The sequence below is a fragment of the Sylvia atricapilla genome, chromosome 30, assembly GCF_009819655.1.
Source record: "Sylvia atricapilla isolate bSylAtr1 chromosome 30, bSylAtr1.pri, whole genome shotgun sequence".
Classification (NCBI taxonomy): Eukaryota; Metazoa; Chordata; class Aves; order Passeriformes; family Sylviidae; genus Sylvia; species Sylvia atricapilla.
The window spans coordinates 1,068,176-1,090,053 of NC_089169.1; the positions used below are offsets into that span (position 1 = coordinate 1,068,176).

Consider the following 21,878-nt stretch of genomic DNA (forward strand, 5'->3'; position numbering starts at 1 on the left):
AGCCACCACCAGCAGCCAATGCTCCTCCCTAAGACTGAGAGATTTCTTCAGGTAAGAGAGCAGCTGTCTGAGGGCCCCACTGTCCTTTCTCTGCCTCCCACCTCAGCACTGGACCCAGAGCATGAAAAAAGGGCCAGTCTCTAGTTTTCTGCCCCCCATACCAGCATCTACTCATGTCCAGCTGAAGCCCTGACAACTAAAAGCAGCTCCTACTCAGTGCAGGATTGGGAGGAACGGTACAGGTGGATAGAGCTGGACCACAAAGTTCCTTTCATCCCTCTCCTACCCCCACAGAGCACAGCAGAACAGCCCCAGGCAGCTGCTGTCAGGCCAAACCCAGACCAGGTGCTTTATTCACTTCATATTTATTTTTCACAAAGACTGTACAAAATTCTTATAAAACTCTGGTGTGGGGATGGGCTATGACATTGATCCAAAAAATAATTCCCATGCAGTCCCACCAGTTCCATAACTTACAAGGAGACAGAGAAGCTACAGAGAGCTGCGAGTCCTGGAGTATTTACACCGAGGAGGGCAGGAACAGGAGACAAAGCAACACGTGACGAGAGGTATTTACAGCACGGACACACAGGCCCCCTCACCTCACGAGAACGGCAGCAGCAACAGCAGGTCAGGCCCATGGTGCTCCGAGGCCGACAGAGAATCTGGGCTATTTACAGTATCTCACATATTAACAGCTTTACAAACGTGTCCAGGAAGTTCATCTCATGTATAAAAAAAAAAGCACCAAGTGTCTGAATAGAAATCACACAGGCCTCCACGGGGGCTAGAATCCGAGGGCTGGCTGGCACCTGTGGCGTCACCGGCTGATGTCCCGGCTCGAGTCCCACATTTTGGTGCTGGGCTCCATGCCTAGCATGTCGAAGAAGGGGTGCTTGAGGGCCTCGGCCAGGGTGACACGCTTGGATGGCTCGTACTCCAGCATGCTCTCGATGAGGTCGAACAGGCGGTGATGGTCCTCAGCCTCCGAGGTCAGGTATCGCTGCCAGGTGGAGGGGGAAGTGAGGCTCAAGGAGGTTACACCCTGTTCTGGGGTGTTCCCTGGGCTCACAGGCTAATCTAGGAGAAGGCTGGTTTGTTCAGACCATCGCTCAGCCTGGAGCTGAATTCTGCGGTCCTCTAGCCAGAACTGACAGATTTTCACACAGCCTCCCTTCCCTAGGCACTTCCTGAATTTTCCGTGCCCTCCTTGTCCTCCACTTCAGATTAAACTCAGGCTGCTGCAGCTTCCTATTCCTGGGACAGCCAAGGCTCCCTTCAACCACACTGGTGTGACCCAAGCTTGCCCAGAGGGAGGATCTGAGGAGGGGCCAAGCTGCCTTACCCGCAGTGGTTTGCAGTTCTCCCGGACGTAGCGTCCTGCTGAGGTGTTCTCGTCCCAGTCCAGGCGGCCATGGTAGAAATACTTCTGTTTCCTGTCAGAGTAACAGGTGGGAGCAGGTTACACCTGAGCACGACACACCCTGCAGCAGCAGCAGGGCACTGCCAGCCCCAGTGGGACACAGCTGGCCCTTCCAAAGTGGGCTGTGCCAGGGAGAATCACTCCGTGAAGCAGGAGGGGCTGGCAAACCCGCAGTGCCCAGCTGGCCTTGCTCACCTTGTCTTCCTGACCATCCGAGAAGGAATTGGCCCCAGGATCCTCTCCATCATGGCCAGGTGCTCCCGGTTGTCATGTGTCTGGGAGAGAGAAATGTAAAGGGAAGGCATGCAATAGATTCCAGTGGTTCTGCCTCCAGCCCTGGGTATTCCCCCACCCAGAGCCCCTTCCTGGCCAACACCTCAGGTGGTTCTACAAGACTGCAGTGATGGAGGGACTTCCATCAGTCCCAAGGTTTCTGGGCTGTGCTGGGAAGCAGCCAGCATCCTCTCACCAGTTGAGAAGTACCCACACAACACAGTTCTCACCTGGAAAAGGGTGAAACCCACATAATACTCAAAGATGATGCAGCCAATACTCCACACATCACAGGGCTGGCTCCAGCCAAGCTCTGAAAAACAATGTGGTTTAAATAAATCATCTAGTTACAACTCAAGAGTTCAAATCCCCTCTTTCTGCTAAAAATAAATAACTGAAAAAAACACATCCCATTCCAGCCAGACTCCTAGTGCTCTGCTGACAATATACTGCCCAGTTGGCAGCAATGCCAAACCACCAGCTGGTAATAATGACATCATCAAGGTTGGAAAATACCTTCAAGATCACCAACTCCAACCTCTGACCAATCCCCACCTTGTCACGCAGTCCAGGCCACTAAGTGCCACATCAAGCCATTCCTTGGATACCTCCAGGAATGAGGACTCCAAACCTCCCTAGACAGCCCTTTCCAATGGTCTGACCCTTTCCAGGAAGAAAATTCCTCCTGATGTCCAGCCCTGGCACAACTTGAGGCCATTTCTTCTTGTCCTGTGCCTTGCTCTCTGGGAGCAGAGCTCAACCCCCTGTCATCAGGAAGTTGTGGAGAGTGAGAGGGTCCCCTCTGAACCTCTTTTCCTCCAGATGCAACAAACCCAGAATAATGACAGGGCTGTAACCATGGCCTTCCCAGCACTGCAGAGCTGTTCAATAAAGCACTTCCCATCTCCCTGGCAAACCCAGAAAGCTCCTGAGTGATGTGGAAGCCCAACACTCCCCAGCCCAGTGGGCAGCATCCTCAAGCAGCACACCTGCCCTGGCACAGACCCAGTGGCACCTACCCAGGATGACTTCAGGGGCCCGGTAGTGCCTGGTGGAAACAATGGTGCTGTGATGTTCATGGTCAAACGTGGCACTGCCAAAGTCCACCACCCTGATGGCCGTGTTCTTCACACTCCGCTCGTCCCGCTTCTGCATGGGGGAGAATGGGATCCATCACCTGGCAGCTCCAGCCCCTTCCTTACACAGCTGAGGGCACCTCGGGAGGGGAAAGCTTTGGCAGCCCCACAGCTCAGCCCCAAACAAGTTCCCACCACCAGCCAGCTACACTGGGGTCACCACAGCTCACTTAGCACTGCCTGAGCACTGGCAGATCAGGCAAAGCCCTGAAGGACTGCATGGAGTCCACATCCCCTGGGGCTGTGTCTGACTCATCTGGCAAGGTCAGATTCTTGGACACCAAGAATCCAAGAGGAGACCCAGGTTGAGGCAGTGTGTTACCTTTTCCAAGTTGTAGGAAAGCTCATAGTCAGAGTTCACAAAGAGGATGTTCTCCGGCTTGAGGTCAGTGTGGGTGAGTTTATTGTCGTGCAGAACTGAGGGAGCAAAGAGAGCTGGGGTGAGGGGAGAGAAGCAGAGCAAGGCTGCACCCCCCCAAAAAAGCCATCACTGGTTCAGTTTGCTCATACTGGCACCAGTCTAACCCACATTTCAACCTGGGTGTGAACAGCCGGGCAAAGCCCAGGCCACAATGCTTCAGCAGAAGCACAAAGATTTATTGTATTGATTGCTAGAAGGTGCAGGGGATGGATGCTGGAGTGCTGTGAGCTACTGCCAGCCCACAAGCATCAGAAAATGAAGAGAATTCATTCCCAGAGGGGCAGGAAGGCTCAGGCTCAGAACCACGGCAAAAACTTGTTGCTCTGGGCCACCAGTTGCAGACGTGCAACCTACTGAGCTCCCCAGGCCAGCCCAGAGTGGGGGGAGAGCAGCAGGGAACACTTACACTTCACAGCCTGGCACACCTGGAAGGCCATGTGCCGTACTTGGTGGATGGGGTAAGGCAGGTAGTTGTTATCCTTCAGGAAATCGAAGGTGCTGAGTCCCAGCAGCTCGAAGGAGATGCACATGTGGCCGTGGTAGTCAAACCAGTCAAACATCCTGACACAGAGACTGACAGAAACATTCCAGTTGGGAACAGCTCTGCAGGCACTGCTCAGCTCTGTCACCCCTGTGTCAGGCTTCTCCTTTCTCTGCTCAGTCTGTATCCCACAGGAAGCCAAGATGCCTCCAAAACTATCTAGGATCACATTCAACCACACAACACCAAGCACCATTTCCACCCCAGCCCTTCCCACTGAACACTGAGAGCACACTCACTTCGTGTTCTCAGGATCCTTCTCGTTGATTTTCTCCAGCACGTTGATTTCCAGTCGAGCAGCCTCTTTGTATTTCTCCACGTTTTTAATGATTTTCAGAGCAACACGTGCTCCACCCCTGTGGGAGAAACAGGAAGAAAGCACAAGGTGAGCCCTGAGCAGGTAAGAGGGGCTGTGCCCTGTGAAAGGGACCTTCTGACCAGCCTCCCCTCCCTTGCTCAAACAGGTTGTTATTATTAAGGGGTGTACACCAAAGCTATGCCCCTTCCCTCCCTACAAAACAACCCTGAACCTTCCCCCAGAACACGGGCAACACAAAGAGGGTGAGAGCCCAGAGCAGCAGAGGATATTGGAAACCAAGAGACTGATTTTCACCCCCAGGCTCCCACGTTATGCCCAAAAGGCTCTGTTGCCAGCTGTGGTCTCTTCTCACATACCTCCGGTGATCCATGCACTGCACCACTCTGCCAAAGGTGCCTTCCCCCAAGGTGCTGATTATCTCATCTGGGAGGGAGAGAAGGAGAAGGAAGGATCTGAGAGAGGGAGCAGGACCTGGCTGCAGCAATACACAGGGCAGAGGAGAATGCATTGCAACACCTAACCTGCACACAGCTGGAGAGACCGGAGCAGCGGAAGGCTGACACCGGCTGCACAAGGCAGCTGCCCTAATTCCCTGGCACTTCAGTAACAATACACAATATAAACGTAGCTTTAACAAAAGGGGAAGGAAAAGGAGAGGGTTTCTCTTTAATAAACAATGAAAATAAAATGAAACAGAAAGATAAGACAGATCTGCGACTGCGATGGGAGCTTAACTAGAGAGCTAAATTATGTTACGATTTGGCTGTACATCTTTCTTGTAGCCAGTCGCCGACGCGATAGATCAGATGCCCCTCGTCGTCGTCCTCCACACTCTTGGCCCTTCTGCTGCTCTGTCGACTCCGCTGCTGGCCCAGGCAGACAGGGAATTCATCATTCACCAATCAGATTTTCAAACCAGCGCAGCAGCCAGCGTCACGCATTGGTTGGTTTGGAAATTCACATGGTTGTTTGAGGAGGGGTTGCAGGAGGAGATTCCCAGCCAATTCATACGGCACAGAGGAATATATAACGATAGGGATATTGCAAGGGAACATGTCAAGATACAACACACTAGCTCAGAAAAGAAAAAAACAGTTTGCTTTTTGTTGTAGCAAAAAAAGAAAAAAATAATAAAAAAAGAAAAAGAAAAAAAAAAAGAAAAAAAATAAGAAAAAAAGAACCTACAAACAGCCCCAACCCGAACCAGTGTGACAGCAGAGCTGTCAGTGAGGGAGCCGAGGGGCATGGAAGGGGCCAGCTGCTCTCGCTCCCACAGGGGCTCAGAGAGGAACAGCGCTGGCCTTTGGGTCCTGGGGACTGCCTGAGCATGCCGAGGGCCAGAAGCCACGGGGAGGGGCTCCCGGCAGCCCCAGGGCCGCCGCAGAGCAAGGGCAGCAGGAGGCAGGTGCCGGGAGGTCCTGCACAAGCCCAGGCTGCCCCCACAGGCACCCCCATCCCACTCCAATAACCGCCCACACAGCTTCCCCCAGCCCCGACACTCAGGGAAAGATGAATTCTGAGATTTCAGAAAAGCAGCTCTAGATACAATGATCCATCCAAAACTGGAAGTTTGCAGTGGGTGCCTGGGGAAAGACGGACACTTCTTCCTAGACCCTCCCCCAAAGAAGCTGACCCTGGAAGGACTAACTTCCAGAAGAGAAGCAGAACCCAACAGGGAACAGGGACAGCCTGGGATGAGGTAGAGAAGAGGTTTATGCCAGAGAAGAGAAAATTCCTGCCTTCAGTTCCTCAGCTAAGTATCCCCATACCTGGGAGCAACCGGCCAGCAGACTTGGGACCCAAATCCAGCCCCCAGTCCCCTCCCTGGACACAGAGCCAGAACAGACCAGACAACACTGAGAGCTCCACACACAGAGCAGAGAATGTGTCTGGGGTCTAACGGAAGTGGAAGGTGAACAGGTGAACAGCAGAACAGACAAGAAGAGAAAGCCAGGGATGCTGCCAGGAAGAGCCTGGGATGGTTCTGCCTCCACCTGAGCTGAGTGGTCCAAAAGCTCTGCTCCTCCGCAAAGCCCCTTGCATGACAGCCCACATCAGCTGGGCCCACCCAGGAGGATCCTGCTCTGGAGCAGGTTCTAAGCCTCAGAGCCAGGGGCTTCCTGCCACAGCCCGAAACAGGGACCACAGGGGCAAGTCACCTGTCACAGGCTCGCTGGGACTAGGACCAGCTGAGCACTGGCTGTTCGAGCCTTGCACAAATCCTGCCTGGCTGGGGCTTCTACACAGTGCCCCATGAGCATCACCGAACAGGAGGAGATGCATCACCACCCTGGGGACCCGCCAGCCTCGCGGGGCCCTCCTGTCCCCCAGCCTGAGCAGGCAACACTGAGAGAGGGTCTGAGCCACAGGGATGGCACAGGAACGCTCTGCACCAAAACTCCTCTAACACACATGTTCAAGCCGACTCCGAGAGAGCGTTAGAAAGTGAGTTTTCTACTTACCCAGCTCAGCACCTGGGAGAGAAAGGTTACAGGGCAGGCACGGCACAGCAGGATACTCACCGATGAGGAGCGGCTAAAGGACCGGCTGCGGCGCCGCCTCCGCCTGTGCTTACGCCGGCTGCTTTTGCAGCTCCGGTAGCTGCCCTCGCGGTCCCGGGAGCGCCGGTACTCGTAGGAATGTCGGTACTCGGGCTCGTAGTAGGCATCGCCCCGCTCGCGGCTGTAGTCGTTGCGCCGGTAGCTGTCACAGTAACGCCGGTCGTAGGCCCTCCGGTCTGCAGAGTGGTCGTCGTAGCTGGGCAGGGGAGTGTGCAGGGGAAACGTTGAGGGGTTGGAACAGGCAGATCATCATCATCATCACCTCACGCTGGACCAGATCACCTTGGCCAACCTGGCCTTGAACACTGACAGGGTTGGGGTATCTGCATCCAACCTCTGTGTCAGCGTCTCACCACCCTCACAGGGAAGATTTTCTTCCTGTTGTTTAGCCTAAATTCTCTGTCTTTTAATTTGTATCCATTACTCCTTGTCCTATCACTACAGTTCCTTAGGGAGGGTTCCCTCTCCAGCTTCCTTGTAGGCCCCTTTAAATACTGGAAGGTGCTGTGATGTCTTTACACCTTCTCTTCTTCAGGCTGGAGAACTCTCCCAGTCCCAGTTCTCTCAGCCTATCTCCATAGGGAAGGTGTTCAGTCCTCTTAACAACTTCCCAGCCTCCTCTGGACCTGTTCCAGCAGCTCCATGTCCTTGTTACATTGGGAACACCAAAACTTTGCAGTGCTCCAGGTGTCTCCCAAAAGCACAGTAGAGGGGATACACTCAATGCTGGCAGCTCCAGGGACAGTGGCAACTAGAGGGGTGGGAGCCCAAGGCAAGAAGCCATGAACTGCCAGCCCTTTGCGTAACAAGGGGGACAGGGACGTGTGTCCCAGCCAGGTGAGGGCCATCTGGAGCTGAGGACCCCAGACCTTTCTGTACTGAGACTGGGAAGGGATAAAAGCTCAGCAGATCCTTTGTTCAGGACCCCTCCTTGAAGGCATCAACTAGAGCTGTTACTTTGTTATTGCACCAAGATTAGACTGTTTTTAAGGACTGAGACATTTGAAACTCTGCTGTGAGAAACCCGGGCTGAGCCAGTAAGGAAACTGGTCTGACTGGGAGTGTGTGGGGTGTGTAGGGAGTCAAACAGAGCAACCATTGGGTCACTGAAGCCACTGTGAAGGGCTGTGAAGGGGCCTCAGTCCCAGCTCAGGTGGTGGAGTGGCACCTGGGTGTTTGGACAGGGAAGTTTCCCTAAGAGGGGAATGAGGAGGTTTGGTGACAAGCACTGCCCAGGCTGTGACAGCTCAGAGCAGGCCCAGGTCACATGGAACCTGAGTACAGATGACTAGGCCATGATTAAGGGACTGGAGCATCTCTCTTAATGAGCACAGACTGTAGGAGATGGGCCTCATTAGTCTGGAGAGGACTGAGAGAAAATTTCATTATTGCACATTAGTGCAATCTCCAGGGCAGGTGTGAGGATGGCGCCAGACTATTTCCAGTGGTGCCCAGCAACAGGATGGGGAGCAATGGCCACAAACTAAAACAACCACATTCTACCTCAAGACAAGGAAGAAGTTCTTCCCATGGAGGGTGGCAGAGCACTGGAACAGCTGCCCAGGGCGGGTATGGGGTGTCCCTCTCTGGAGGGACCTGGACGTGTCCCCGTGCCACCTGCACTAGGTGACCCCAGAGGTGCCTCCCAACCCAACACCTCTGTGATTCTGCGCAACAGAGCCCCACTGACCTCCGGGATCGGACGTGGTAGCTGTCCTCCCGCCGGTGCCGCCGGTCCCGCTCACTGCTGCTGGACCGGGACCGCGTCCGCCGCCGCTTGTGCTTGCGGCTCCGGTAGCGCTCGTGGTAACTGCCGCGGCTGCTGCGCTCCGACGAGCGGTACCTTCGGGAGTGCGGCATCTGTGGGGACAGCAGGGACCCTGTGAGCCACCGTGGGGATGGCAGGGACCTTGAGCCACCCCAGGGGACGGCAGGGACCCTGTGAGCCACCCGTGGGGATGGCAGGGACCCTGTGAGCCACCGTGGGGATGGCAGGGACCCTGAGCCACTCATGGGGATGGCAGGGACCCTGAGCCACTCATGGGGATGGCAGGGACCCTGAGCCACCCCTGGGGACAGCAGGGACCCTGTGAGCCACTGTGGGGATGGCAGGGACCCTGAGCCACCCCTGGGGACAGCAGGGACCCTGAGCCACCGTGGGGATGGCAGGGACCCTGAGCCACCCCTGGGGACAGCAGGGACCCTGTGAGCCACCCCTGGGGACGGCAGGGACCTTGAGCCACCGCAGGGGACGGCAGGGACCTTGTGAGCCACCCCTGGGGACGGCAGGGACCCTGTGAGCCACCCGTGGGGATGGCAGGGACCCTGAGCCACCTGTGGGGATGGCAGGGACCCTGAGCCACCCCTGGGGACAGCAGGGACCCTGTGAGCCACCCCTGGGGATGGCAGGGACCCTGTGAGCCACCCCTGGGGACGGCAGGGACCCTGTGAGCCACCCCTGGGGACGGCAGGGACCCTGTGAGCCACCCCTGGGGATGGCAGGGACCCTGAGCCACCCGTGGGGATGGCAGGGACCCTGAGCCACCCCTGGGGACGGCAAGGACCCTGAGCCACCCCTGGGGACGGCAGGGATTGCATTAACAGCTGCATGTGACAGGAACTGGCTCAGAGCAGGGGGGCTGCCAGCAGCATGTGTGAGCATGCCAGAGAATCTAAGAGAGAGGGGAGGAACCTCTGAGAGATCCCAGAGCCCCACAGGACAGGATGAGACCACCCACTCGCCCTGTAGTTTTCTTTCCCAGTTTCATATCTCTTCTTCACACCCATCTCTACTGTCCACAGCTTCAGGAACAGCTTTTGCACCTTCTCTCTTTAAGCTGCCCAAGAAGGAGGGAAGCAGCACCAAGGAGAATTGAGGGAAGGTGAAATGAAGCCCTGGATACCACTAGAGTCCCTCCCTGTGCATCAGTAATGGACGGCCAGAGAGCAGCTCCTCAAGAGACACCTCAGGTTTACTGCCAAGTGACACCTGCACTTGGACACAGGAAGGGCCTGGGGAGGCACATAAGGAGCAGCTGGAGGTATCTGGTCGGTTTAGCTGGGACTGAGAGAAGATCTCAGGGGGCTGCAGCTTCCTCAAGAGGAAGCTCTGATCTCTGCTCTGTGTGACCAGTGACAGCACCCGAGGGAATGGGTCGAGTTGTGTTGGAGGGGGGTTAGGTGGGTTATCAGGAAAAGGTTCTTTCCCCAGAGGGTGCTGGGCACTGCTCAGGCTCCCCAGGGTATGGTCCCAGCCCAAAGGCTGCCAGAGCTCCAGGAGCATTTGGATCACTCCCAGGGATGCCCAGAGTGGCATTGTTGGGGTGTCCCAGGTAAGGCCAGAAGCAGCACTTGCTGATGCCTGTGGATCCCTTCCCACTCACGAGATTTGTGACACACGTCCCTTTGTCCACGGGGAATCACCCAGGAGCAAACCTTCCCTTCCCAATGGACAGTAACAGAGCCCTGCAGCCCCTCGGCTCTGCCCCTCTGGGGGAACATGAGAGGCTGGAGCCAAGGACATCCCGAGGTGAGATGGCACAGCGGGGTGCAGCCCCTCAGATCCTGACAGGCCATGCTCCACAGCTCTCAAACATTCCCCACGCGCATTTTGGTTCCAAGCACAAATCAGAGAATCATGGAATGTTAACGGCTGAGATGGACCTTAAAGCTCACGCAGTTCCACCCCCTGCCATGTGCAGAGACACCTTCCACTAGCCCAGGTTGCTCCAAGACCCGTCCAACCTGGCTTTAAACACCCCAAGTATGGGGCAGCCACAGCTTCTTTGGGCAGTTTGTACCAGGGCCGGAATAGAAGCCGGACCTCCCTTTTCCCAAAGAGCTCCCGCGGCAATTTCCCCCATCCAAAAATGCCCCTGGCTGCGTCCCCGTCCCCGCCCTGCGCTGACATCACCGGCCGGGCTTGGGCAGGCCGAACTGGCCCCGGCGATGGGGTGATCCGGGGGCATGGGCACAGTGTCCCCTGCACGGGGGGCTTTGCCCTAGGGTCCCCCGAGCCTCGCCGTTTCCAGCTGCTGATTGAAGGGAGCGAGAAGGCGGCGCTGGCGGCCCGCCAAGCTCCGTCTCCGTGGAACGAGCACTAGAGCGTTCCGCAGCGGGGCCGGAACCGGTTTGGGGACGGTGATGGCGGCCGCGCCGGGCGGCGCCTCCGCTGTGCAGGGCCGGAAGCACCGGGACACCGGGAGAGATGAGCCGAGGGCGGGGCGGCCTCGGCGGGGAGGCCTAGACTCGGTCCCCGCGGCCATCCGACCTCGCCGCCCCCGCGGGAACACCCACACCGCCGCTTTCCACCGCGGCCCCGCCGGACCCCACAAGGCCGGGCCCGCCCCAGGCCGTCCTCACCGCGGCCTACCCACCCCGCCCCAACCCGCCCCGCGCCGCGCCGCGCCTTACCGTCCTCGCAGCCAGCCCGGTGCGCTTGTCCCACAGGAAATCCGTGATGGCGGCCGTGGGCCCCCAGGCCCCGCTCCAGCTCCCGCCGCCGCCGCCGCCGATCCGGGTCCTGCCAGCCCGCGGGGCCGCGCACGTACGTACGCGCGCACGTACGCACGCACGTAGCGCGCGGAGTGCGTCACACAGGGTGAGGCCAATGGGCGGGGTTAGAGCTGGGGGCGGGGCCGAGAGCGGGCTAAGCCACGCCCCTTTCCGGCCCCAGCTGCGCGGGCTGGGCGAGGCCGAGGGGCGGGGTGAGCTCCGAGGGGCGGGCCCACCTCTCCTCGAAGCCACACCCCGCCCTCCTGACGGCGGCGGGACAGTGCCGAGGGGTGGGGTCAAGTAGGGGGCGGGGCCTATGCGGATATTCCCGCCCATAGCCACCCTAAGCCCCGCCCCGTGCCCGCCCTCGGGCGGGGTTAGATTGGAGGGGCGGGGACTACGGCCAGTAGCCCCATCCACCGTCTCCCCAAGCCACACCCTTCCTCAGCCCTCTGCCGGTGATGGGGCGTGGCTAGAAATAAGGGGCGTGGTCCCAGACTGGTAGCCCCGCCCCTCTCTCCTTGAAGCCCCTCCTCTCTCCGGTTTCTCCGGTGGTGGCGGGGCCGGACCGGGGGGCGCGGCAGGATCGGGGGGCGCGTTCTCCTTTCCCAGGCCCCGCCCGCCCGCCCCGCCCGCAGCAGGGTCCCGCCGCCGCCGCCGCTCCGGTGCCGCCCGGGCCTCGTCGCTGCCCGCGCCGCCGCTCCGGTGCCGCTGGCGCTTCCCGGCTGCCGGCGGCCGCCGCGCCCGCGCCGGAGCGTGCGCAACAGGCGGGCGCCGGCGGAGCTTCGTGAGCGCTCGCTGAGCGAGTGGCCGCGGGCGGCGAGCGTGCGCCCGCCCGCCCGGGGCCGGGCATGTGCTGCGGGGCGACGGGCAGGGCGCCCGGGCAAGGGCGTTTGAAGGAAACGTGAAGCGAGGCGGCGGCGGCGGGATGGAGGCGGCGCCGCGGCGAAGCCCCGAGCCGCGGGAGAAGCCGCCAGTGCTGGACGGGGAGGCAGCAGGGGCGCCCGCGGGGGCGTCGGGCGCGGCCCCGGCCTCGCCGGCGGCGACGGAGCAGATCGTGGCGGAGGGCGAGGCGGCGGCAGCGGGCACGTTCGTGCAGCGGCAGCTCGGGGCGATGCTGCAGCCCGCCGTGAACAAGTTCTCGCTGCGCATGTTCGGCAGCCACCGGGCCGTGGAGATCGAGCGGCAACGGGTGAAGTCGGCGGGGGCCTGGATTATTCATCCCTACAGCGACTTCAGGTGGGACCGGGGCGCCGCGACCCCCGCCCCGGCACCGGCACCGAGCCCCATCCCGGCACCGGTCCCGGCTCCGGCTCCGCCGCTCGGCCCGGTGCTCGCCGCCGCTGTCCGTGGTGCTGAGCGCGGCCCCGCCGCCCGACACCGTAGGGGCAACAAGTGCCGGTAGCCGGGGCTCCGAACCGGCCCTGGGAGGCGGCTGCCGACCGCCGGAGCCCGGGGCCGTGCTGCCCCGGCCCCTTCCCGTCTGGGATTATCCCGCCCGCACGGACAACTCCGTCCTGCCTCAGCACACCCGGGCTCTCCGGGCTCCCGGTGCCCGGGGGCAGCCTGGCTCCGCCGAGCCGCGGGGCTCCGCTGACCCGGCCCCGGGCGTGCGGAGGCGGAGGCGGGAGCTGGTTGCTGAGCTTTGCCTGCCCTTACAAGTCCCCCCGCCCTTTTCGATGCTGTTTTTAATTTGATAAGGAGCCTTCATCTCCCTGGGACGCGGCTCCCCGCGGCTGGAGCAGGGCTGGTCACCCAGCGAGCAGCCGGGCCTGGCTCTCGGTGTCACCGGGATCACAGTGGGAGCTCGGGGATGGATGATGTGGGAGGAACTGGGTGTCACGGGGATGTTGAGTCATATAGGGTGGGCTTTCTCCACGGGGAATGAAGCTGCCAGGCAGTCATCTCCCACAGCAAGCTGTGACATGGATGATGTCCCCAGCCTGGGAAGCACCTCAGAATGGGGCCAGCAACTGGTGGGTCCCCTGCACCTGTAGCCATCTCCCCTCACCACTGGACCCCAGCCACTCACTCGGTCCTTTGCACCACCCCAGCATGACACCCAGGGCTGCCAGCCCTGTGAGCCCTTTTCCTAGGGAAACCATCCCAAAGTTTGTGAGCCTTGAGCTTGGCAGCAGCAGCTTCTGCAACCAGTGCCATGAAGGGAGCTGGCAGGTAGACAGGCAGGGGGATTACTCCAGTGTTTATCATATTAGGGAGATACATAAAGGCCATGGAGATCAGGGCCCTGAGTGTTCAGTCTGACACGTAGTGAAGGACAAGGCCTGTCCTAAAGAGCTTAAGCCTAAATCTGAAATGAGAGCTCTGGGCAGGCTTGGGCAGCTACAGGGACAGGCAGCTTCCCTGCTCAGTTTCTCAGGGCACGGCATGGAGGTGCAGGAGGCAATTCCTCAGCCAGATCAGGCCCCTTCTGCTTCAGCTGCATTTCCTTGCATAGCCCAGCAAATCCAGGCCACTGGCAGGAAGGTGTAACTTCGGGAGAGGCTCCTGACGCTGGAGTGGGCTCCTGATTATGGGGTCCCTCACAGCCCTGGGGTCATTCCTGACCCGGGGATGGCTCCTGGCCCTAGGGTGGTTTCTAGACCTGGTATCAGTTCTGTGTTTGGGGTGGCTCCTTAAGGAAAGGATGCCTCCCCCTACTCCCCCTTAGGCTCTGGTGCTCTCTCTCTCTGAAGAAGCCTCTCCATGGCACCACAACTTCCCTTCCCTCCCCTCCCCTCAGCTGCAGAGAGCTCAGTGCCTGTGTCCCACTATGGGTGTGGGGTGGGAAATCCCCACAGGCTTCTGTCACCTGTAAAAGCTGGTTTGGTCCCACTGGGCACTAAGAGCCACCCAGAAGTCACCTTTGGAGATTTGAGTCTACACCCATGACCAGGGCTGGGACTAAGAGGGGCTTCCTGGGAACACCTGAAGGTGGGATCTGGACCTGCTTTCCCAAGGGTCCATGAAGGCACTGATGGGGGATCCCAGGAGTCATAAGCCTGGTGGAGAAAGGCATGATGTGTCTGTGTGAACAATGAAAACATGCCCGTGGCATTTGCATGTGAACAGGGCTGCTGGATGTCCTGACATGACCAGCTGCTCCCAGCATCTCTTGGCTTTCCCTCCAAAGCCTCCAAGCTTGTCCAGTCTCAGCAAAAGGAGGTGGATGAGGAGTGCTGCAGGCCCAGGGCATGCAGCTCCTGCCCTGTGAGTGCTGGCAGCTCCTTTAGGGTTGGACATTCCTCCCACCTTCCCCTAGTACTGGCATTGTCTATCCTTGCTTGGCTGCTGCCTGCCTCACCACAACAGCCTCCCCGCTCCTCCTTGGCCGCCCCAGGAGCTCGGCACTTGGTTTGCATAACCGGCAAAGCTTATCCCAAATCCTGCTAAGCCAACCCGGGTGGTGGCGGGGAGACAGCAGATGACAGGGAGCCTCAAGGGAGCAAAGCCACATCTTCTCTGAGTTCTCCATGGGGCACGTGTCAACTTCGGGGTGGGGCATAGGTGTGCATGCACTGCCCTGCAGGAGAAAGAGACAGCCAAGCTCCTACAGCCTCCCCCATCCCCACACAGGGTGACTTTTGCACCCCCAGGCCCCTGACGTGTGTAGGCAGGCACATGTGTTGTGTCCTCAGCACCTGCCTCTCTGCACTCTGTCAGAGCCTAACTTTGATCCTGGGTTTGCTGTCTAACTGCCTGTGTCCTGCCTCTCCCCACTCCTCCCTGTCCCGCTCTGTCCCCTGCACTCCCACCCTGCAGGTTTTACTGGGACCTCATCATGCTGCTCCTGATGGTGGGGAATTTGATCATCCTGCCTGTGGGCATCACCTTCTTCAAGGATGAGAACACCCCTCCCTGGATCGTTTTCAACGTGCTTTCAGACACTTTCTTCTTGGCTGACCTGGTGCTGAACTTCCGGACAGGCATCGTGGTGGAGGACAACACAGAGATCATCCTTGACCCTCACACCATCAAAATGAAGTACTTGAAGAGCTGGTTCCTTGTCGACTTCATTTCCTCCATCCCTGTTGACTACATTTTCCTCATTGTTGACCTGGAGACCCAGGTGGATTCCGATGTCTACAAGACAGCCCGGGCCTTGCGCATCGTGCGCTTCACCAAGATCCTCAGCCTGCTGCGCCTGCTGCGTCTCTCGCGCCTCATCCGCTACATCCACCAGTGGGAGGAGGTGAGAACCCCTTGGGGATCTCCTGGCCAGAGCCCCAGGCCAGGTCAGGGGTCTCCAGCTACAGGGTACAGCTATCTGGAGGGCAGAGGGCTCCAAGGGTTGTTCTAGGAGAAGAGTTTTTCTGCAGCTTCACTCCTGCCTGTTCCCCAGATCTTCCACATGACGTATGACCTGGCCAGCGCCGTGGTGAGGATCTTCAACCTCATCGGGATGATGCTGCTGCTGTGCCACTGGGACGGCTGCCTCCAGTTCCTGGTGCCAATGCTGCAGGACTTCCCTGAGGACTGCTGGGTCTCCAAGAACCACATGGTGGTGAGTGCCCAGACAGGGGTGATTCCAGCTGGGATCTGCCCTAGTGAGGAGAGGATTTGGTTCCCCTTCTCCTACCCCATGGCTGGGAGACCTGCTGGTGAGCAGTGTCTCTGTGGTCACAGCAGAGAGATAAGGCAGAGGAAACCTCTGCATCACCTTCCCATCTCAGCCCACCTTGCTGGAGTCAGGGAATCCCTCAAGGAAGGAACAGGACACTGGGGCTCTTGCTTCCTCCTCAGAGCAGGGGCTGGTGCCTGCTCAGGGCTTCACACAGTCCCAGTGCCTCTTCCTGGAAGAGAACTTGTCCCTTTGGCCTTGGAGGAACCTTGTTCTCACTGGGTCTCTGGACTCCCCATCTTAGGAAGGTGGGGCCTGAGGGGTTCAGCCCCACAGCACCTTCCAACAACCCCCCTCAGTGCCGCTGTCCCTCATCTGCAGAACGACTCGTGGGGGAAGCAGTACTCACACGCCCTGTTCAAGGCCATGAGCCACATGCTCTGCATCGGCTATGGGCAGCAGGCGCCTGAGGGCATGACCGACGTGTGGCTCACCATGCTCAGCATGATCGTGGGGGCCACCTGCTACGCCATGTTCATCGGCCACGCCACCGCCCTCATCCAGTCACTGGACTCGTCCCGGCGCCAGTACCAGGAGAAGGTCAGCAGGGTGGGGGAGGGAGGGCCTGGATACTGGGGGGAAGAGTCCTGGCACAAGCAGGTCCAGCTCCAGAACCAGCTCAGCACAGCTGCCACGCCCTACTGATTCCAGAGGTTGGGATCTTTGTCCTTGCCACTCTCCCTCGGGTTATTGCAGGTGGAGCTCAGGCTGCCCATGGAGAAAGAGACCATACTGGTGTCCATACTGGGGGTCACTTTTGCACAGTGTGGTCCCTTCCTGCCTTCTGCCCTAGGCCCACCTGCATCCTGTGTGCACAGGGGTCCTCTCCTTTGCCCCAGGGGTGGCCTTTGGCACTCGAGCAGGGATATCTGTATCTACATCATAGAGAAGGGACCCATTGTCCAGCCATGCAGGTGGTCCCAGCTCAGCCCTATGTGACTCCCCTTGTCCCTACAGTACAAGCAAGTGGAGCAGTACATGTCATTCCACAAGCTGCCCGGGGACACGCGCCAGCGGATCCATGAGTACTACGAGCACCGCTACCAGGGCAAGATGTTTGACGAGGAGAACATCCTGGGGGAGCTCAGCGAGCCACTCAAAGAGGTGTGGGCATCACTCCAGTGGTGTGACCTGGGGGACAGAGGCTGGTGCTCACAGGGGCCAGGCTCAGTGACGTCCCCACTGACCTGCTCCTCCACCCTACAGGAAATCATCAACTTCAACTGCCGCAACCTGGTGGCCAACATGCCCCTGTTTGCCAACGCCGACCCCAACTTTGTGACGGCCATGCTGACCAAGCTGCGCTTTGAGGTCTTCCAGCCTGGGGACTTCATCATCCGTGAGGGCACCGTGGGCAAAAAGATGTACTTCATCCAGCACGGCGTCGTCAGCATCCTCACCAAGGGCAACAAGGAGACAAAGCTGTCTGATGGCTCCTACTTTGGGGGTGAGGCTGGGCTGGGAGGCCTGGTGAACAAAGTAGGGGTCAAAAGCTGCCCAGGAGCAGAAGGTGGGGCATCCCTAACTTTTCTGCTTGCCCCGTGCCAAAACCTTGGCATCTACTTTACCCCGGTTCTGTCTGGCTGGGGCAGAAGAGCATCCACCACCTCTGTGCTGGCCAGGGAGGAGGAGAGTGTAGAGCAGAACATCTAAGCCAGTTTACAGAATACAGGCACAACTCTGGGAGGGAAACAGACCAGGCCATCACAGCAGCCACACCTGGGAATGTCTCCATGGCCTGCAGAGGGAGGAAAATGCTGTGCCTGGCCAAGGAGACAGCCGTGGCTGAGCAGGCTCCAGGGTCTGGCCCTGCCTCTGTGCAGGGTGTTGGGATGCCAGGCAGTGCTGCTCCTGCTCTGACAGCTGGGAGGGGGATGGATGGCTGTGTCACATTGACCCCAGCCCTGTGTCCCTGCAGAAATCTGCCTCCTGACACGGGGCAGGCGCACGGCCAGCGTGAGAGCCGACACCTACTGCCGCCTCTACTCCCTGTCCGTGGATAACTTCAACGAGGTGCTGGAGGAGTACCCCATGATGAGGAGAGCCTTCGAGACGGTGGCCATGGACAGGCTGGACCGCATAGGTGAGGAGTGACCTCCTGGGCTCAGCACAACCACCTCTACAGCCACTCCCAGGGCCCATGGGCCCCCAGACCCACAGGTGATGGAGTCACAGAGCTGGGATGAGGTGATGACAGGGCCCCAAGCCCATGGGTGCACAGCAATGAGGATGATGGGGTGTGTGGGGAAGGAGCCTACCCTCTCTCTCCCTCTCAGCAAGATTCAGGCAGGGCCATAGGACAGGCTTCCCTGGGAAAATGTCATTGCACTGCACCGTACTTGCCATGTCTGGCAGTGACCAGCTGCTTGTCTTCACCCTTCCTTGCCTGTGGAGGACAAGCAGGATCCCAGTCCCCATTCCCTTAGGAGTCAGGACTTCTCTTTTTTGTCCCTGCTGCTTCCACTGCTCCAGTCTGAATCTTTCCCAGAGTCTTGCTTCCCCTGGAACGCTGGTGAGGTTTTATTGCCCTTTCCCCACTGCCACCCCGCCCTCCACAGCGTCCCCAAGAGCCCACATTCCCAGGGTCGGTGACACTGCTGCCTCCCCTCCAGGGAAGAAGAACTCCATCTTGCTCCGCAAGCGAGCCGAGCACAGCTCGGGGCCCCTGAACAACGAGATGATCCAGCAGATCGTGAAGCACGACCAGGACATGGCCCACAACATCCAGGACCTGCAGCAGATGGCGATGGGCCGGGAGCTGAGCGGGAAGCCGGTGATCTGGGAGCCGCTGGTACACGCTCCCCTGCAGACGGCCGCTGCCACCACCAACGTGGCCATCGCTCTGACCCACCAGCACAGCCTGCAGGCGCACATCTTCCTGCCGCCCTCCTCCATCTCCAGCCCGCTCTCGCCCGAGGCCACCCTGCTCACCAAGCCGGTGCGCCGCTCCCAGCCCAGCCTGGGGGGCTCCCGGCCCTCCTCCGTGAGCTCCCCGTCCGGGGCGCAGTCCCACCTCCAGACGCCGGCCGCCGGTTCGCCTTCCTCCCCCATGCTCCAGTCGCAGGCGCCGCTGGACAGCGGGGCCCAGAGACCCGGCCCCGGGGCGCAGCCCCTGGCCCGCGGGGCGCAGAGAGGGGAGATGCCAGCGGGGGCCAAGCAGCCCCAGCCCCAGCTCTCCAGGTCCCGCGGCGCCTCGGTCTCCACCTCGCTGCTGCAGCAAGCGGCGGGCGCTGCGTCCCCCAGCTCCGAGCAGGCGCTGCCACCGGGAAGAACGCTCCACTACAGCCTGTCCCGAGCCACCGGCTCCCACATCTCCCTCCTGATGCAGCCCCAGCAGCTGGTGAAGCACAGGAGCATCCAGGGCCTGCCGGTGGGACGGCTCACCCAGGATGTCCGGCTCATCTCTGCCTCGCAACCCTCCCTTCCCAATAAAGTGGCCCAGCAAGCGGACGGGAGCTCCTTGAAGCAGGGCAGGAAATCTGCCGGGAACCTGGCCCGCAGGTCCTCGCCCTCGGTAGCCGGACTCCTCGCCAAGCCGTGTGCGGGGATGCCGGGCCAGCCCACACACTCGCAGCAGATGCCTTCAGGATCGCTGGCTCAGCCCGGCCGCCCCACGGCGGGAGCGTCCACTCCTCAGTCCCCGGGCTCCGCGTCCAGGCAGGCGGCAGGTCCCTCCCGCAAGGGCTCCGTGGCCTTCAGCCCCGAGGTGGAAACGGCGAAGCCCAAACTCTCCTCCAACATGTGAGTCCTGGCGGCACCCACACAGGCAGGAGGGACCCGGGCATCCCGGCGGCAGAGGAGGCAGGAGAAGCAGAGCACCAGCCCCGCCGTGTCGGAGGGAAAACGAGGTGAGAGGCAGCACCTGGGGCCATGGAGGGGCTGTTTCAGGGGCACGGCAGGGATGAGCATGGGGCCAGCCCCAAAGCTGGCCCAGCCTGGGTGAGGAGGGGGCTCTGCTGACTGCCCCAAGGGGGCCACCGTGCCCGGGCTAGCCCGTCCTTGCTCGTCACCATCTGTAAGTTCTGCCCTCCTCCCGGACACATGGGAAGGTGAGAGCCCTTGCCCAAACTCTGGCCTCTCTGGGGAGCTCAGCTCCCCATAACTGTCTCTCGGGGGCTGGGCCCCCCACGCTGTGTGCCGCGTGTCCCACGGCCTGTCCTCGGGGCCAGGCTGGCGCTGGCAGCTCCTCCAGCTTATCTTCTGTCACAGCAGGGGCTGCCTCACGCCCACCTTGATCCCCAGATTGCTCTGCCCAGCACCTTTGCCTTTAGGGTGAGGAGGGAGAGTGAGGCCCCCGGATCCACTGCCCGGATGGAGGGAGGAGGCTGGAGCCCATGGCAGGGCCTCTCAGAGCGTGGGGGTCCAGGGTCAGCACTCCCCAGAGTGCTGGGACCTGGGGGTCCTGGGCAGGGCTCCCCTGGTACGAGGAGTGCCAAGGAGCAACACTGGGTGCAGAGGGCTCTCCACTGAGCAGCCCCCCAGTCCCTCTCCCCGGCTTGTGGGACCATTGTGCCTCAGAGGTGCTGAGTCCCAGTGAGATTTGGATGTGCTGCCGGGCAGGGCTCTGCCCCACACCCGGGCACTGTGGCTGCCCCCCCACGTGCCCCCATGGGGGCAGCCTGGGGGGATTCTGATGCCTGCAGCTGCAGGAGGATGCTCAAAGGGTGAGTCCAAGAGGACCCCCTCTGTGGCTTCAGAATGATGTCCTGAAGGTCATCTGGGAGGACCCTTCTGTGGCTCCAGGAGGATGCTCACGGGGTCACCTGCGGGGACCCCACTGCCTGTGGCTCCAGGAGGATTCTCAGCCTGGGCTCTGCTCCCCTGCCCTGTGCTGCAGTCCCGTTGCCAGGTTGTCTGGAGATGCCAGTCACCAGTGCCACAGGAGCAAAAGGCCGTCACAAAGAGATGCCAATCACGGGCAGCGCCTGAGCGACGTGCGGGACTGTGGGGTCACTCCCCTCGAACAGGGGCCCGCGGCCGCCACAGATGCCCCACGCCACCCCCCCAAACCACCCTAGACAGTAGTGTGCAATGTGTGTGCGAGTCGTGGCTCTGCCGAGCAGCCGAGCTCTGCTTACAGTGTCGCTTTGGGCCAACCGTGTTCAGTCCTGGTTAGAGTAGTGTCCCCTCCGACCCCGCCGCGCGAGCTGCTTCCCACTCCCGGAGTCTGGAACCATGGCTTGTCCTCCTGCTCTGGGGCTCAGCTACTGCTGAGCGGGACCCGCAGCGCAGGGCGAGCTCTTGTTCCCCGCGGTACTTCTTGAAGTGAGGTGTTCAGTTCTCCGCCCTCGTGTTTTGGGCCATCGGGAGCGATCCGGAGCCCAGCTGCTCTGGGAGCCCAGCCTGAGGGGTGCAGCAGCCCGCCAGGAATCCCAGCAGTGCCTGCCAGAGGTGATGTTCTGCACTGCCTTTTCTCCGTGGATTTCAACTGCCCTTCCCTGCCCATCCCCACGTCCCCGCTCCATCCCCGTGGTCCGTGTGTCCCCAGCAGCCTCTCGGGCAGGGATCTGCAGCGGAGTCGCGTGTCCCACGTCCCCGGGTTGTGTTCACACTGCGTGATGTAGATGTCTTAGCGGTCATCCCGGTGCCCCGAGAGAGCGCGGGTTGGCTCGGACAGCACCGAGCTCCGGCTGGCCGCTCCTCTGGTGCACCCTGCCCATTCCACGGCCCCGTGTCGGGAGCCAGAGCCACCCTGCGCTCCTGTCACCGCCGCCCCTGCCCTGTGCCGTGGCACCTCGTGGCCCGGTGCTCGCCCCGGTGGAGGCTGGAGAGGCTGGGGGTGCCGGCCGTGCGCGGGCGCAAGTTTAGCCACCAAAGACCATGATCCTCCACTCTTGCACTCACGGCAGTCGATGTACAGAGCTTGTAGTTTTCATATCGCAGAGGATTTAAGAGCGTTTTTTTATTTTTGGTCGTTGTACATAATGGATTTAAATAATAAAGAGAGATTCTGAGCTGGTCTGGGGGAGACTCCTTCTGCACCTCCTGTGACCCCCACAGCACCCTGCCCGGGGATGGGACAGGACAGAGGGATGCTGCAGCACCCCAGCTCCAGTCCTGGCTTTCTGCAGAGCCGGGAGCAGCCAGAA

General features: G+C 60.3%; 2 protein-coding genes across 5 annotated transcripts; one reads left to right on the forward strand and one right to left on the reverse strand.

Moving 5' to 3' along the window:
• Positions 1 to 349: 349 nt before the first annotated feature.
• Positions 350 to 11,266, reverse strand: CLK2 (CDC like kinase 2). 4 transcript variants are annotated; one of them, XM_066337786.1, is made up of 13 exons: positions 11,088 to 11,266; positions 8,365 to 8,534; positions 6,636 to 6,870; positions 4,883 to 4,976; positions 4,470 to 4,536; positions 4,034 to 4,150; positions 3,660 to 3,826; positions 3,155 to 3,249; positions 2,716 to 2,845; positions 1,927 to 2,009; positions 1,619 to 1,698; positions 1,346 to 1,436; positions 350 to 1,003 (listed from the first exon to the last, which is right to left on the reverse strand). In XM_066337786.1, the coding sequence occupies exons 2-13, from the start codon at positions 8,532 to 8,534 to the stop codon at positions 821 to 823; spliced, it is 1,512 nt and encodes a 503-aa protein (XP_066193883.1). In that variant the 5' UTR covers positions 11,088 to 11,266; the 3' UTR covers positions 350 to 820. The 4 variants fall into 4 exon arrangements, with proteins under 4 accessions (XP_066193883.1, XP_066193881.1, XP_066193884.1 ...); XM_066337784.1 differs by having other exon boundaries at positions 4,883 to 4,979; XM_066337787.1 differs by lacking the exons at positions 4,470 to 4,536; positions 4,883 to 4,976; positions 11,088 to 11,266 and having other exon boundaries at positions 8,365 to 8,509.
• Positions 11,267 to 12,096: 830 nt separating this feature from the next.
• Positions 12,097 to 21,743, forward strand: HCN3 (hyperpolarization activated cyclic nucleotide gated potassium channel 3). Its single transcript, XM_066337841.1, has 8 exons — positions 12,097 to 12,407; positions 14,931 to 15,360; positions 15,511 to 15,672; positions 16,111 to 16,329; positions 16,747 to 16,893; positions 16,996 to 17,236; positions 17,708 to 17,872; positions 18,402 to 21,743. The coding sequence occupies exons 1-8, from the start codon at positions 12,097 to 12,099 to the stop codon at positions 19,532 to 19,534; spliced, it is 2,808 nt and encodes a 935-aa protein (XP_066193938.1). The 3' UTR covers positions 19,535 to 21,743.
• Positions 21,744 to 21,878: the final 135 nt, after the last annotated feature.